Source organism: Rhinichthys klamathensis, unplaced genomic scaffold (assembly GCF_029890125.1).
Source record: "Rhinichthys klamathensis goyatoka isolate OS25496 unplaced genomic scaffold, OSU_Roscu_1.1 h1tg000036l_1, whole genome shotgun sequence".
Lineage (NCBI taxonomy): Eukaryota > Metazoa > Chordata > Actinopteri > Cypriniformes > Leuciscidae > Rhinichthys > Rhinichthys klamathensis.
This window is the reverse complement of record NW_026606584.1, coordinates 7,682,404-7,699,993: the sequence shown is the minus strand read 5'-3', so window position 1 is coordinate 7,699,993 and position 17,590 is coordinate 7,682,404. Positions and strand designations below refer to the sequence as shown.

Sequence of the window (17,590 nt, the reverse complement as noted above, 5' to 3'; positions counted from 1 at the left end):
TAGGTCTACGTTGATTGGTTCAACTTATAAGTCACGCCCAGTGTCAACACATTTTATTCACTGTCTGTTGCAATTCGCCTATGTATGCTATGCTAACTCATAACATAACGCATTCAACCAGCTAATTGCTATGCTTGCTAAACTTACCCGTCGTTTTGTTTGTCTCCTGCGCTCTGCTCTTCTATCTTCTTCCATTATATTACTTAAGATCATATTACGCTGGAGCCTTCGTCTTCTTTGTTTCTCTGTACAGAACTCAAGCATAGTCTTTAAACGCCGCCGTTCGTACTCGTTATTAAGCTCCCGGCAAGGCAGAACAGGAACATTCCGATAGCCTCCTCCACGCTGGTTTGTTGTTGTTGTATGTGGCGCCGCCGCCACCAGCTTGCGTCACTCCCTTACCCCTCCTACCAGTTCCTAAGGCCACTTGGCCAGTGCGAACGCAAACAGCAAAACCGAGTTTGGGGGAGAGTAGTTCTTAGAACTGTTTAGAAGTGGACAGTTCCTATAACTAAGTTCCTGTAACTACTTGGTCGGAAAGCGCCTAATATGATCATAGAGACACAGCATATAAGAGATGAGATGACTGACAAAATCAGGAGTAGCCTGTCGATATTGTCTGTCTCAAGTTCATCGTTTTTACTGTTTTGCACGCAATACGCATGTTCACTTACCAACCCGGGGATTCCCCAGTCCCAATTCGAAACAAATTACACCAAAATCCATCATTGGTCTTTTCATACTTGTATCTAATGATCAGTACACTATGTTGTTGACATTATTTATTCAAATAAATTTGCGATAAAGTAAAATGCGATCAGACTAAAAGTAGTAAAATGCGTTTGGGGGCCCGGCTGTTAATCAATATCTTCCAGTCACGCGCGGGCCCCTGATTGGTCCGGGCCCGTAAGCAACCGCGTACCCTGCTTACCGATAGTTACGCCTGTGACTCGGGCCCTTAAAGCCCAGGACACACCAAGTTGACGGTCGGCCGTCGGTCAGTTTTTGTGCGTTGGTCGACTAAGTTTTCTGTGTTCCGCACCGTCGGCTGAAATTGGTCCTCACCGGCTTTTTTTGGCCGATTCGACATGTTGAATTGGAATTGCATTAGCAAGGTTCAAATCATACTTATCTGACCATTATCAGTTTGTAGCAGTAAACGAAGAGATGTCTTATCGATCAAAAGTTCAGTACGGAGTACCACAAGGCTCAGTACTAGGACCATTGCTGTTCACTCTGTACGCTACCCTTAGGAGATATCATTAGGAAGCATGCCATTAGTTATGCTGATGATACTCAGCTCTATATTTCTTCGCGCCCCGACGAATTGCACCAATTCACAAAATTAACGGAATGCATAGCTGATATAAAAATTTGGATGACTAGTAATTTCCTACTACTTAACTCTGAAAAAACAGAGATCCTAATTATTGGCCAAAAAACTTCACCACTTAATAACCTAGAATACTGTCTAACAATTGATGGCTGCTCTGTCAAGTCTCTTTGATACCAATCTTTCATTTGAATTTCACGTTTCTAGCATCTGTAAAACCACATTCTTCCATCTTAAAAATATATATAAATTACGACATATGCTTTCAATGAAAAATGCGGAACAGTTAGTTAATGCGTTCATGACCTCAAGGCTAGATTATTGTAATGCTCTACTGGGTGGTTGCCCTGCACGCTTAATAAACAAACATTAAGCTAGAGCAGCTAGAGTTCTCACTAGAACCAGGAAGTATGACCATATTAGCCCGGTTCTGTCAACACTGCATTGGCTCCCTATTAAACAACATATAAATTTTAAAGTATTGCTGACTACCTACAGAGCACTAAATGGTTTAGCTCCCCAGTACTTGAGCGAGCTCTTAACGCATTATAGTCCTTCACGTTTATTGCGATCTCAAAATTCTGGCCAGTTGATAATACCTAGAATATCAAAATCGACTGCTGGCGGTAGATCCTTTTCCTATTTAGCACATAAACTTTGGAAAAGTCTCCCTAACATTGTCGGGGAAGCAGACACACTCTGTCAGTTTAAATCTAGACTAAAAACACATATCTTTTACCTGGCATTCACATAGAACATTATACATTTCTATAATTCAAATCAGTTAAATGATTATTAGGCTGCTTAGATTAGGTCAGGTGGAACCGAGGACACTTCCTACAACACCCGATGTACTCGTTACATCATAAGAAGAATGGCATCTACGTTAATGTTAGTCTCTCCATTTATTCAGAGATTTACTGAAGTCAGACAGATCCGGGCCGTATCCTGTGCCTGGACACGACCACAACGCATCCCTGAAGTGCCAGCCTCATCAGCCCTGTGAAGGCCTCAACAAACTCTTCTCCATACCAGATGGAACTGGATAAATATTGTGAATGTTCTGATCCAATCTGACTTCTGACCTGTAATGCTGCCTGAATCATAATCATACACTGTCCGTTCGTTGGCCAGAGGAGAACTGGCCCCCGACTGAGCCTGGTTTCTCCCAAGGTTTTTCTCTCCATTCTGTCACCTGATGGAGTTTTGGTTCCTTGCCACTGTTGCCTTGGCTTTTGGCTTGATTAGTTGGGGACATTTAATATTCAACAATATTATTGATCTGCCTTACTTCAGGTGGACGTTGAAGCAATTTTCTTCTAGAAACAAACTTTTCTAAAAAGAAATTCATGTTATCACTGTGAAGCTGCTTTGATACAATCTGTATTGTAAAAAGTGCTATTTAAATAAAGGTGACTTGACTTGACTACACTACTGTTCAAAAGTTTGGGGTTAGTAAGATTTTTTCTAATGTCACAGTCTGTTGCAGCAAGGAAGAGCAGTTAAGGCAAGATCTAAACGCAGCAGGCACTTTATTTAACAATAAACTAAACCAATAAACACGCAAAAACTTGAACGCAGGAGAAAACAACCGACTAAAAATAAATGAGAATGGACGAAGAATGACAAACTAAGAGCTCTAAATACACAGAGAAACTAAAGGGCTAAAAGGGTGATGGAATTCAAACAATTGCTATGGCAACAAATGAGAATATTCTAGAAAACATGTAAACAAAGGAAACACAGGAAACAGTGTTACTAAAAATAAACATGAACGGACAAAACTCTAAACAAGGAACAGGTGAATCAAATCAATCAAACAAACAACAAGTCATTATGACAATACAGTAAATGAGAAAATTACAGAAGCCATGGAAACAAAAAAGAAAAACACAGGAAACAAAAATGTTCAAACTAAACGACCATGAAATTGAAAGCAAACGGAACATTATAGAATGAAAGAAAAAAATAAATGAATACTTTTAGCAAGGATGCATTGCATTCACAAAAGTGACAGTAAAAACGTTTACATTGTTACATAAAGTTTCTATTTTAAATAAATGCTATTTTATTTGAACTTTCTATTTATTAAAGGATCTTGGAAAAAATGTAGCACGGTTTCCACAATAATATTAAGCAGCACAACCGTTTTCAAATGTGATGATAATAGTAAATGTTACTTGAGCATCACAGGAATAATTTACTTTTTTTAAATATATAAAAATAAAAGAGTTTTTTTTTAATTGTAACAATATTTTATAATATTACTGTTTTTACAGTATTTTCGATCAAATAAATACAGCCTTAGTAAGCATAAAGGCTTCTTTTAAAAACGTTAAAAGAAATTTTACTGCCCCCAAACATTTGAACAGTAGTATGTGTGTATATGATTTTATGTTTTACAAAATCACAGTGATATTTGTGTTTTATCAGATATTTCTTTTAGACCACAGCGGTGCATAGAACTTGTGTCTCGGCAGTCGTATTGTTACGTATTGTCCACCACATGTCTAGACCAGAGTGACACGTGGGTCATTCTGCTGAGTCTTTATGCAGTGGATTAGCAAGAGTAAGTTTTAGCTCATCTCTCAAGCTCCCAATCATTCTGTCTCTTTATCTCGTTTCCAGTTATTCTTAGCCGTCTTTTACTTGCTGTTCTTTGTCTCACTGCATTGTCAGCGAAAGCAACATTTTTGTTGCAGCCATGAATCAAAAGGTTGTTCTGATCACTGGTTGTTCTTCTGGCATTGGATTGGCACTTGCTGTTCGTATTGCCAGAGATGAGAAGAAGAGGTTTATGGGTAAGACCAGCATATAAAATACATACAAATATTGTGAATGTAGGTTATAGTAGTATAATAGTGGTGTAGATCAAGAACAGTTTTTTTCTTGATTTCTTGAACAGAAATTTTGCTTTTGTATTGCACAAATACTGTTCAAAACAAACATGCATTTTTTTTACATGCATATTTTTATTTGTGTAACCTTTTTTTACACATTATCAAAAAATAAATGTCAAAAACCTACATAGATAATATATATTTTCCACTATTAATGGTTAAGGACCAGGAGTGCTTCTGTTACCCCGCACCAGGTACAACTGTAACACTGCCCTGGGACAGTTGCAGCATACTTAGAGTGGCAAATTAGATAGTAAGTCTACATTTAAGTGAAATATACTGACACATTTTATACTAAATCATTGTAATGTATGCTTATGTATCAGTTCAGTATTTTTGTGAATGAATTATTTATGTCTTAATTATTTTTAGTGGTGAAACAACAGTGTTACAACTCTAACTGATCACCTTGTATGTTTGCCTGATTTTCTCAGCAAATTAGCACACTTGCATGTCCCAAAACTGTTACCCTGTTACCTTTATTTTAGTTCAAATGAAATTGACTGTAGGCTATATTTTTGAGCCTTGGAAGTGTATGCCACAGAGAGGAAACTTGTTAAAGGGGAAACTTTGGAGGAGGCAGCATGTCGTACTTTGGGACGCACGTTGGAGATCAAGCAGTCATTATATCATTCTAATGTGAAAGTGCATAGATTATGTCAGTTTGAACTTGCATGAGAAAGTAAATATTCACAAGGTTACAACAACTGTGCTCTGTTTGCTTTATATGCTGAGAAATTGCAGTAAACAAATTTTTTATCATAATATTTCTTCATGAGTAACTTGTGGATTGTCCTCTATAAATTGACTTGGCTTGAAGATTTTCTTAGAGTAAGTAGCTAATCTTTAATCTATTAGTAATTAAATGATGACTGTGTTCCCCATCTGTTACTTGAAATCTGGTCAGTGAAAATGTTAGCAGACTATAGTTTAAATGGAAGTTAAACTAAACGTTTTGACTTTGGCAGTGTATGCCACCATGAGGAACCTGGCTAAAGGAGAAGCTTTGGTGGAGGCAGCGGGTCGTACTTTGGGACGCACACTGGAGATCAAGCAGCTCGACGTGTGTGACGAGAACTCTATCAAAGCCTGTGTCAACAGCCTGCCCATGCGTAGAGTCGACATTCTCAGTAAGATTTTATTAGATGTACTTCTTACGTAAAAACACAAATGCTTCATTGTAATTTTCCTTTGTTTCAGTGCTCTAAACAATATTATCTCAATAATAAAATGCTACAGTACGTTTATCGATATTTATGTAAACACATAGTATTCACTTAGCGGCCATTGCATTTGGTAGCTCTACTGATATTAGTAGTAGGAAGTATTAATAATAATAATGTTTCTAATACTAGGAAGGATCAGAGACAGCATAATATGGAGCCCTGCACATGACATTTAGTGGAAAAAACAAGATATTGTAGCCACGAATTAAGAATTAGTTCCCACAAATTATAATTTGTTCTGTTGTTTTAGGGGCAATTTACACGACGCGTTTTTATCTAAAAATGAAAAACCAAGTATGCATTTTGGCCATTCATTTACACGACAACGGCATATTGGGGGCCTGAAAATGCAAGTTTTTGAAAACTATACCGTTAACGTATCCGTGTGAATTTGTGAAAATGGTGATGTCATGTGCATGCATATTGCGTGACATCACCAACTACTGGCCTGGCATGCATAACGCAGCATTTTTTTTTTTTCGTGGTGTGAACAGGATCGTTTTGACAACATTGTAGTGTGTACGGGAAAAACAAAAAAGGAAAAACTTTTACGTTTTCAGTATATTGCTGTTGTGTAAACGTACCCTTAGATAAATTGTGGCCAAGTTGTACTTATTTGTTCCCTCATTTTAGTTAAATCATGGTCACAATTTAACTAAATTAAAATGAGTGAATTAATTAGTACAACATGAGCATGATTTACCTAAAACAAAAGGAACGAATTGAACAAATGTGGCCCCGATTGAACTAAAGTGAGGGAATAAATTAATTAATAAGTTGTGGGAATGAATTCTTACGGAGCCCCCCTAGTCCCACTTTGTCAAAAAAATGTATTATAACTATCTCGTGGCCTCAAGATAAGTAACTCGTGGCCTCAAGATAGTATCTTGTGGCCTCAAGATAGTAACTCGTGGCCTCAAGATAGTAACTCGTGGCCTCAAGATAGTAACTCGTGGCCTCAAGATAGTAACTCGTGGCCTCAAGATATTAACTCGAGGCCTCAAGATAGTAACTCGTGGCCTCAAGATACTATCTCGTGGCCTCAAGATAGTAACTCGTGGCCTCAAGATAGTAACTCGTGGCCTCAAGATACTAACTCGTGGCCTCAAGATAGTATCTTGTGGCCTCAAGATAGTATCTCGTGGCCTCAAGATATTAACTCGTGGCCTCAAGATAGTAACTCGTGGCCTCAAGATAGTAACTCGTGGCCTCAAGATAGTATCTCGTGGCCTCAAGATAGTATCTCGTGGCCTCAAGATATTAACTCGTGGCCTCAAGATAGTAACTCGTGGCCTCAAGATACTATCTCGTGGCCACGAGATAGTATTTCGTGGCCTCGTATCTTGAGGCCACGAGATAGTATCTTGAGGCCACGAGATAGTATCTTGAGGCCACGAGATAGTATCTTGAGGCCACGAGATAGTATCTTGAGGCCACGAGATAGTATCTTGAGGCCACGAGATAGTATCTTGAGGCCACGAGTTACTATCTTGAGGCCACAAGATACTATCTTGAGGCCACGAGTTACTTATCTTGAGGCCACGAGATAGTTATAATACACAAAGTGGGACTAGGGGGGCTCCGTAAATTCTTAATTTGTGGCCACAATATAGATTTTTTCCCCCACGCATGCCATGTGTGGGGCTCCATAGTATAAGGAGGACATGGACATAATCGTAATGCTATGGTCGCTGCAGGTATGGAAGTTGAAAGAGCCAATCTGGAACCAGCACATAGCATAAAACAGCATGGATTCTTTGAGGCATGGATTTAAGAATCTGAGGACATTCCTTAGAGATTCTGGTCCATGTTGACTTTATAACATCATGTATTTGCTGTAAATTTGGTCATTAGAGTACATTGAACTTAGTGTCATGTTTGTGGAATCAACTTTAGTTTCCTGTTCCGACAAGAGAAGCCAATTTGGGCTTCAGCTGCTATAGCCCGCCCACTTCAAGTTTCAACATTTTGCATTCAACGTTGCTACTCTGACATTTCCGTCACCTTTAATCTGTCTCGCCATTCAGCTCTGACATCTCTCACAAGGTATTTTCACCCACTCAATTGCTGCTTACAGGATTACTTTTGAACTGTGCATGAAAATCCCAGCAGTTTACGAGATGAGATTTACATCACTTAGATCAGATTTGTTGTTCTGATGTTTGAACAACAGAGAAACCTCTTAACCATATATTTACACAATTAGCTGATTACACATTTGCATTAGGGTGTACTGATTTACCAAATAAAGCACTGAAAATACAGTAAGGAACATACGCAATCAAGGTTTATTTATAAAGTGCTTTTGAAATTGTAGATAAGATGAAAAAAGCTAATATTCAAGGCTTATGAAAACCTAATGATTTGTTTAATTTATCCTGAATCAGTATTGTTGTTCCCACCCCTCTGCTCTCTGCGTTTCAGTTAGTAATGCTGGAATGGGAATAATCGGCCCCATTGAGTGCCAGACTATTGATGAGATGAAAACTGTCATGGACACCAACTTTTTTGGGCTTGTGCGACTCATGAAGGAGGTTTTGCCTGATATGAAGAAGAGAAAAAGTGGCCACATAGTGGTCATCAGCAGTGTCATGGGAATTCAGGGTGAGCCTTATATTTGCATCTGAGCTCTTTACACCATTATGTGAGAGAACGAACTTTGGATACTTAAAGGATTAAAAACAATGACTTAAAGAACATCTGAGAGGATTCAACAGGATTTTACCATCTCTAATCACTGTCGTGTTCATGTACACAGGTATTTTGTTTAATGACATTTATGCTGCTTCCAAGTTTGCTGTTGAAGGGTTCTGTGAGAGTCTGGCAGTTCAAGCTCTGAGATTCAATCTAAAGTAAGTGATCATATGCATCCACCCCACTACAGAGAAGTAACACTTTATTTTGATGATCCCTTTAGAACATTCTGTTGACTAGGCCTATTAGTAACTTTGCAACTACATGTCAACTAAGGCTGCATTTACACTGCAGGTCTTGATGCCCAAATCCGATTTTCTGACCATATCCGATTTTTTTGACGACCCGCTTATACATCATCTTAATTAAAAGTGACCCGTATCTGATTTTTGCATTTACACTATACACTGCTGAAACTACCAAATGTAGACGTTCTGACCCGGAAAAGGAAGTAAAAAGCACGAAATGCAATGGATGCAGATGTGAATAAAATTATCCAGTGTTTTGCTTTCCACAATATTTTTGAAAAGTCATCAAAAAAGTCAGCAAAACATTGGTCTCGTACGGCGGAGAAAAAAGAGGAGAGCCCTTGTTGGCACTGTAGCCATGAGTGCTTAAAACCGTGCCTCGCCATATCTCGTGAAATGTCTTCAAACACAGATTTATTTCTGTAACAACCCTGCATTTTTGCCTGCACTGTCTCTTCGCCCCAAACACTCAAAAGACATGAAACCTCCGCATTGCTCCTCTGTGTGTATCCTTCGTCCTCCATCGTGCCTATAATAAGTCATGTGATCTCAGTTGGTGGTGTCCACCTGAGTTGACGTCACTTTTTTAATGACGTACGACTCACATTTACTGGGGAATATCCGATTTGTCTGGTTACATGATGGTACACGCAAATTAGTGCTGCACGATTAATCATATCGCAATCGTAATCGCGATGTCAAGCCTATGCGATTATATGACGCAAAATACTGCGATTTTATATGAAATAAACAAATTAGGGCTGTTAACGCAGCATCTGTTATTTTTTGTCATCCTTTGGCTAGTGTTACATGATCCCGCTCTTATTCATGCGAATGCTTTAAACCATTCAGCGAGACAAGTCAAAAGAGAGCGCGCTGCCTGTGAAGTAAAGTTAATCAAAGAACAAAGGGAACAGAGAAAAACACTCACTGCTCTTGATCAAAGAACTTGTGTAGCTATAAATAAGATTTTAGTCCATATAATTTATAATTTATGCAGCGCAGTTTGTTTGATAACTTTATTCAATTTCTGTATATGTCCTACATGTAGACAGGAAGAGCACAGGTAAATATGACATTTATTATGGGTTTATGTGAGGATTGTTTGAAGTTCATTTAAATTAAAATTAAATAAATTTTTATCCAGACATCAATGGCTTATTGATCATTATAGGTGTTATCAATCATTTAGTTGTTGTTGCTAGTTTGAGTTGAGAAATACACATTTCAGAATTATCACTAATCTGTGTGTGCATTTTGCTTTAGAACCAAGCAAGTTGACTCATGAAACCATTTGTTTATTAAATCGCAATCGCATATCGTAATATTGACCTCAATAATCGCAATATGACATTTTCCCCAAATCGTGCAGCCCTAATGCAAATGCACGTATCCGATTCATATCCGATTGATTACCACATACAGGGGCGTAGGAGCAATTTTGAACCTGGGGGGGACAGTAAATGCTAGGGAGGGGGGGGGGGATGTCCCGAATTTTTGTATATTTTTTTTTATATATAAAGGCACTTAAATGCTAATTTCTAAAGACTTATGGGAACAGACTGTATTACTTAGTTTGGTTCAAAGCAGTGATTAAATTGGGATTTATTATGTGGGCTCTCCCTAGGGGGGTCCGGGGGTATGCTCTCCCCGGATTTTTTTTTTAAAAATAAACCATTAAACTTGCACTTTCTGGAGCGTTTTGTGCAAAGAAATTGAGAAAATGAGTCTTACATGATATGTGAAAAACTGCAAGGTTAAGAGCATATACTTTGCATTGTTGTAGTATCAACAGGTATTAGGACATTTAGCATTTACATTACTCTTAATCAGTCATGTACTGATTAATTAAAATTAAAAACTCAAATAAATGGTTGATTTAATTTCCATTAACCACCTAGCTTACCCCCCAAGGATAGATTGAAAAATAAAATCAATCTATCCTTGTGGAAAGGTTCCTTGGTAGCTAAAAGTAGGTCTAGCAAGTCTTATATTTCTGTAATTCACACAGATCAAACACAAATATGCTGCCTGAATAGATTACTAGTTTATTTTGAGTAGCCAGCTAGCAGTTCTCTTGGTAGTTTGCTAATAATCCGGTGTCTGCAGTAAAATGCTCAACACATCTCCTGAGAAAAATCACATGGCCAACCTAGTCTTGGTTATTTAATTTAGATTTAGTCTTATTTTCCTTACCTTGTCATTCAAGGCCAGGGCACTTTATGTACATTTCTGGAACTTTTGCACGCTTCCACATCCCGCGCAACTAGGATCTCCCAGGAACACTCATTATATATCGCTGCGTACATTTATCCGTGTCACCTAGATGCGCATGCGCGAGCGGTGCGCGATCATGGTCGACTGACAACGAGATTAGCAGCTGAAGAATACGGCCGAATTATGGATTTAAAAGTTGCCGAATGGATTCATTTGGACACTCTGAAATCGGCAGAGATAGGCAGGCAGTTCAAAACAAAATCTTACATTGGGAAATAGTGGGGGGGGGGGGGGCAAAAATTAGATTTTGAAATGTGGGGGGGACATGTCATATATGATCTGTGCCACATGAGAGGAAAAAATCGGATTTGGGTCACTTGAACCATGCAGTGTAAATGGGGCTTAAGTCTCATTAGAGTATTAGTAGACTCTCTGCTTAATATCTGTTAACACTTTTATTGTGATGGTCCTCCAACAGATATTCTACTGACTATAAGTAACTTACTGCAAGTACATGTCAACTTATTCTAACCCTAACCCTACCAGTCTACTAATACTCTATCAATACTCTAATGGGAGTTAGGCTACATGTAGGTGCAACGTTACTTATAGTCAACAGAATGTGTTAAAGGGACCATTGAAATAAAGTGAAATCCATTTATTAATTTATAAAACACTTTTTTCCAAAACAAGCAAATATTCATGGTATACAATACCAGGTTTATAAAACTAAACTAGTAAACAAGCTCAGTTCAAGAGTTCATGATAATATATTGATGCAGTAAACTTTAGAAACTTCTGATGTGTTTTGAAACCATTGAATGCCTTGGCCGTCACATTTAAGTTGTCATTGTATGTCCACTTTATTTCCATCTGTGCAGTATCAGCCTGATTGAACCAGGACCTGTCGTCACAGAGTTTGAGCGTAAGGTGTATGAGGAAGGCTTGAAGATAGACCTCTCCAAAGCTGATAAAGTGACTGCAGATATGTTCCAAAACATCTACTTGAAGAATTACAGTCAGATATTTGAGAGTCTTGGACAAACACCAGAGGTTGTAGCAGAGGTACTTGGACAACACTTCCAAAAAGTTTCATGCAGCAATCTACCATTCCAATAGATGTTTTGTTTTCTCTCTGAATTACTAATAGTCCATACTGTATGTCATTTCTTCTCTAACCAGCACACATTCAAAATTATTACCATGGAGAACCCACCATTTCGCCATCAGACTAACACTCTGTACACACCCATGACCACCCTGAAATATGCAGATCCAAACGGTGACCTTCCCATTGAAACCTTCTACAAGATGGTGTTTGAACACGACAAGGTGTTCAATGCAAGTCTCAATTTCCTCAAGCTTCTGCGCTGGAGAAGCCGTAAGAGCTTCACTTTGGAAAAATAAAAGACTGTCTCTTGATTTACAACTGAGGAATACAAAAAGCGGTTCATCTTAAAGAGGCAATAAACATGAGAAATGCTAGTAATACAAAGTTTCAGTCATCGCTTAGGATTGTACAAGCTAGAATAGGAGGGATTAAGAAATAGCAAGAGCAAAGGAATATAGTGAAATTGATAGTGAAATAGAATTCATTTATTTATTTTTAGCTGGCTGCAGTTAAGGGAGTGAAGGCCCTGATCTTCCTGATGTTGTACATTGCAAACCTGCATGATTATGCTGTTGCAGCAATGTGGTCTTTGAAGGTCAGCTGGTCATCAAAAATGACCCCAAGATTCCTTGCTGAACTTAAAGCTGCAGTCCGTAGCTTTTTTTGGGTTAAAAATTATCCAAAATACATATTTGAGAAAATACATAACCAGCCAGTGTTCAAAACTAGCTGCTTGCCTTAGCTCGATTCAAAGCGGTAAGCTTGTAATAATGTTTTTAATTCCAGTGGTACTGGTGGATTTCCACAGGAGATTCAAGCATGTCTTTGCGTCATTACGTCACATCTGTACACATAAAGGAGGAGTCTCGTCTAGTAGGCTATATTGCGTGTGAGGATGTTGGAGGTGGAGATTTATAGCCTTTTCTCACAGCACTTGATATAATTAAACTTATCAATTTGATGGCGGATCCAGAAAGGTTCAAACGACAATCACCAGTGACAACAGATTCACCCGCTGTAAAATGCAAAAGACTTCGTTCGGACTTCGGAGTGGCTACAGAAAAAAAGAGACTGCAACCGGACACATGCGAAAACAAGGATGCATATCGGAAGGACATTACATGTAGTCACGCAATGCTGACGTTGTTAACATTAACAATTTGAGAACAAAGTATAATTTGCACGGTTTTGCATGATATGATAACTTATAAGTGATTGTTAGATTTAATCAGCGCGATTTACTGCAATGTCAGAACCAGAACAAAGGTGAATGTTTCTTACTAGTTCAGATGACATTTTCCAGTGAAAATTATTATGTTGGTCATACTTCCAAAAAGAATAATTTGTGATTCTGAATGACAGTATCCACACCGGCGTGGTGACTGACAGCCTCACAGTCTCCTCAAACATTGTGTTCATTCGCGCTGTCGTATCGAAGTACAACTCACGTAAAGTTGATAATTCCACGAATGACTGCGATTGCAGATTTTGAACAGAGATGGCGACAAAGAGGAAAAACGCTGGACTGCAGCTTTAATGGGATTATTGTTGCAGAACTTAGCTAGATGGTTCCCCATAATAAGAATATCTCTGGTTAAACCCTGCTGGATGGGACACCCCTGTTATACAACCATATTATCTTTGCAAGCAAAGACAGTTGTTTATTGTATGATAACAGTATGAAAACAGAGTATCACACACTACCAGACTTTCAAGTAGTTTCAAACACTCACACATAAACGTGTGCTTTGTTACTTGTCTTGCCTTGCTAGAAAACAAATGAAAAAAAAAATACATGTCCTAAAATTTAAACATGTTTGATATCCTCCAACTGGATGTAATCGAAGTCTGAAACTAAAAAACCTGTCCCGATCATACACAATGTGATTTTTTTGTGTGCAAAATCTGACAACTTGCATTGCCTAACTCTGACTTTCGACATGTATCCACGTGTTCAGATGTGTTCAGAAAACCAGAGCAGAAATCTGGGCAAAAGTTGTGTAGTGTATTCCAGCCTTAACTCCAGACTGCATTTCAAATAATAACCGCATACACGCAACAAGCTAATCAACTGAGAGTTCTGGATTTATTTGATGGTAAAAGCACTGGTGGATAAAGTACTTGAAAGCCACACTTGAGTAAAAGTATAGATATCTTACCGGAAATACTTTGGTAGAAGTTAAAGGGCACCTATTATGCCCATTTTTACAAGATGTAAAATAAGCTTCTGATGTCCCCAGAGTGTGTATGTGAAGTTTTAGCTCAAAATACCCCACATATAATTTTTTATAGCGTGTTAAAATTGCCACTTTTTGAGGATGTGCAAAAACATGCCGTTTTTGTGTGTGTCCCTTTAAATACAAATGAGGTGCTGCTTCCGGCCCCCTTTCAAGAAGAGGGCGGGGCTTCAAGAGCTTGTGCAACAAACAAACGGGTGCGTTTCCCAAAAGCATCGTTATCAATCAATCAATCAATCACCTTTTATTTATATAGCACAATAAAAGCAACAGTAGTTGGCCATTGTGCTGTACAACAGAATAAATATCTTAAAAACTAGACCATCCGCAAAGTAAATGATAAAGGGAGTTTACATCAGAAACACCAATTTAACAATTCAACATCAAAAATCAAGGACAATTGTAAGCCAGTGAAAACAGGTAAGTTTTTAACTTAGATTTAAAAACAGACTCTGTGGATATTAGTCTTAAAGACACAGGAAGACTATTCCACAGTTTTGGACCAACAACAGAAAACGCACGGTCACCTCTCGTCTTCAGTCTTGAACTTGGAACCATCAACAATCTTTGTTGAGATGACCTCAATGATCTAACATAGTCATTTAATTTCAAAAGATCAGAGAGATAGGTTGGAGCTAATTTGTTTATGGCTTTAAAAACAAAAAGCAGTATTTTAAAATCAACTCTATAACAAACTGGCAGTCAGTGCAACGGATGCAATATTGGGGCATGATCAAACTTCCTCGTGCCAGTCAAAAGTCTGGCTGCTGCATTCTGAATCGTTAGCCAACTATGGTTGCAAAGCTCCGTCGTTATCAGCATAGTTTAACGAGTCTGTGTTTCCCGAAAACATAGTTCCAAAGAACATTCGCAAACGGCATCGCAAAGTTGTGTGGTTAGAACGACAGGTGGTTAGAAGCATAGTTTCTAGTTTTCATGACATGTGGACTTAATATATCCGTATCTTGAGCAACATAAGCAAGCTGACATTCAGTACAATCTATATATTTTATTTAGAATAGGCCTACATATTACAAATGCAATTTACGTCTTTTAGTTCGTCAACAGGGAAACAGTCGTGACTAGCAAGTTGATTTCTTCAACGATGCATCGTACTATGGTAGTTAATAGGGGTGGGGGAAAAATCGATTCTTAGATGCATCGGGATGCGGACATGTTAGATTCTGAATCGATTCACAAATGTCAAAAATCGATTTTCAAAAAAAAAAAAAAAAAAATATATATATATATATATATATAGGCTATATATATTTTTTATATATATATTTATAATAACGTAATATTGACAGAACGCAAAAGACGGAACTCTGAAGCGCAGAAGTGCAGTACCCGGACCGTCTATGGCGTGCACATAACAGAGACGTGATGGCAGAGAGCGCGAAATCCAAACACCCTCCTCGTTAAAAGCTGACGTGTGGAAATATTTTGGCTTCTATGAAGTTGAAGGGGGAAAGGAGCTGGACGAGAGCCACACTATTTGTAAGGTTTGTAGAATAAAACTAAAATATTTCGGAAACACAACAAATATGAGAAGCCATATGACACGTTTCCACCCAGAGAAGGGAAAACACTCGGCTGTAACGGTCGTTGTTATATTATTAATTTACTACAAGTATGCTGCTAGTTCAGGCACATTTATTTTCCTGTTGGTTCTTTGCAATGTTAATAAAATATATTGTACGTTAATTCTTTATGGGTCATTACTTTGTACTTTTAAAGCAAAGTATTTAAAGTCACACACACACACAAAAAAGAGATTCAGATAATTGCTTTAGCATCGAATCGCAGCCCTCTGAATCGGAATCGAATCGTGAGGTGCCTAGAGATTCCCACCCCTTGTACTTAAGCAGCGAGTTACGGCGTTGTACGGGAAACGCACCCCTAGACAATCTCATGCACACTGAATTGTCAGTCGGACTTTAATGCCTACAGAGCCAGAGAATATATGCTGTACGGAGATAGAACAGGTATAGTTTAGTTTAATTACAGTTAGGTACAACTTATGTTGTCACCTTGCTTTTATCCACGACAAGCCTGTTGTAGCGGACCCCGTTCGAATGATGGCCAAAACTTTACTGATGAGTTTATTGTACATCACACAAAAGATGAAGCGTCCATTTTCACTCCAGAAAATCACTGTAACAGCTGAATAAAACAGTACAAGAAGTGCGCATTATTAAAGTCGTATCCATAAACTCTCTCTCCCTTTCATTACCATCAACATACACAGCGAATTACACAGAAACACTCTCCACTAAGGTGAATGAGTCCTGGTCCAGACCACATATGTGGGAGAATAGTGCTGGGGGGTATGACCAAAAATCCAAATCACGGTATTTTTCAAAATTATACCGGTTTCGCGGTATATGACGGTATTTTTTTTTTCCTAAGCATGACTGGGTTAACCACATTTTCTACTGAGTGAGAGAGGAAATACTACAGTAGATTGACTTAGAATGCCCTATTTTACTGTCATGAGTGAATATTGTAGAAAAAATCCAGAAATGAGAAATGTATGGGAAACACTGTAATATAATTTGACAGCTATCAATTATAGTTTAACCTATCCATCTTCACAGTCACGCTTATGGCGCTTTTCCACTGCATGGTACGGTACGGCACGGCAGGCTTTGGCGCTTTTCCACTGCATGGTATGGTACGGCTCGGCTCGGTACGGCTCACTTGTGGCGCTTTTCCACTGCATGGTACGGTACGGCACGGCACGCTTTGGCGCTTTTCCACTGCATGGTATGGTACGGCATGGCTCAGTACGGCTCACTTGTGGTGCTTTTCCACTGCATGGTACGGTACGGCTCGCTTTAAATGGTACCACCTCTGTCGAGGTTCCAATCGTCCCGTACCGATACTAAAGTGTGACGCGAAAACACTGCAGATCACTGATTGGTCAGACAGAATTGTCACTACCAGCGTCATTGTATTTGCGAGACATCAAACCCGCTAGATTTAAATAGCCAGCAACAGCCACCGCTGTAGCAGCTGTTTTAAAACTACTTGCTTGACTTGGTTGAAGAAAAAAGAAAGAAAAAAAGTTCCAAAAAATAAATGGCTGAATCGTGGTCAGTGGACGAAGTGCAGACGTTCCTCTCGTTGGTTGCTGAGGAGCGGATAAACTATAACGATCAGACTATCCCACCCACTTTAAAGTGGTACTGACTGCAGTGGAAAAGCAAACCGAGCTAAAGCGAACCGAGCCGTGCCGTGCCGAGTCGTACCACGCAGTGGAAAAGCGAAGCGAGCCGAACCGTACTGAGCCGTACCATGCAGTAGAAAAAAGCTATTAGTAACACATGCATCACCACAGAGTGCAAGAGTGAAAAGGGACCCTCTCAAACGCGTTCCGATCGTTATTAAAGCGTCATACATTATATTAAACATACATTATACAGCGTATTGCAGTATATTAAAAATTCATATCAAAACAAAAATAAACACCGGTATTCGGTATGAACCGGTATACCGCCCAGCACTATGGGAGAATATTAAAGCACTGTGGAAAGCAATTAACTTCTATATTTTCTGATATTTTTAATTGGTCACTACGAGCACAAAAGGTACCTAGCCTGTGAAAAAAGTATATTATTA

At 38.7% G+C, this 17,590-nt stretch overlaps 1 protein-coding gene across 1 annotated transcript; it reads left to right on the top strand.

Annotated features, from left to right (window-relative positions):
* The first annotated feature begins 3,933 nt into the window (after positions 1–3,933).
* On the top strand, positions 3,934–12,365 carry zgc:109982 (uncharacterized protein LOC553564 homolog). The gene is made up of 6 exons (XM_056246232.1): positions 3,934–4,134; positions 5,202–5,363; positions 7,884–8,063; positions 8,218–8,311; positions 11,500–11,683; positions 11,801–12,365. The coding sequence occupies exons 1-6, from the start codon at positions 4,038–4,040 to the stop codon at positions 12,023–12,025; spliced, it is 942 nt and encodes a 313-aa protein (XP_056102207.1). The 5' UTR covers positions 3,934–4,037; the 3' UTR covers positions 12,026–12,365.
* The last annotated feature ends 5,225 nt before the right edge of the window (positions 12,366–17,590 follow it).

Bases quoted from the DNA above. Each gene is read 5' to 3' on its own strand.
- zgc:109982 (XM_056246232.1), top strand. From the start codon at position 4,038: ATGAATCAAAAGGTTGTTCTGATCACTGGTTGTTCTTCTGGCATTGGA. The intron at 4,135-5,201 runs GTAAGACCAGCA...TGACTTTGGCAG, and splicing joins TGAGAAGAAGAGGTTTATGG to TGTATGCCACCATGAGGAAC. The intron at 11,684-11,800 runs GTACTTGGACAA...TTCTCTAACCAG, and splicing joins CACCAGAGGTTGTAGCAGAG to CACACATTCAAAATTATTAC.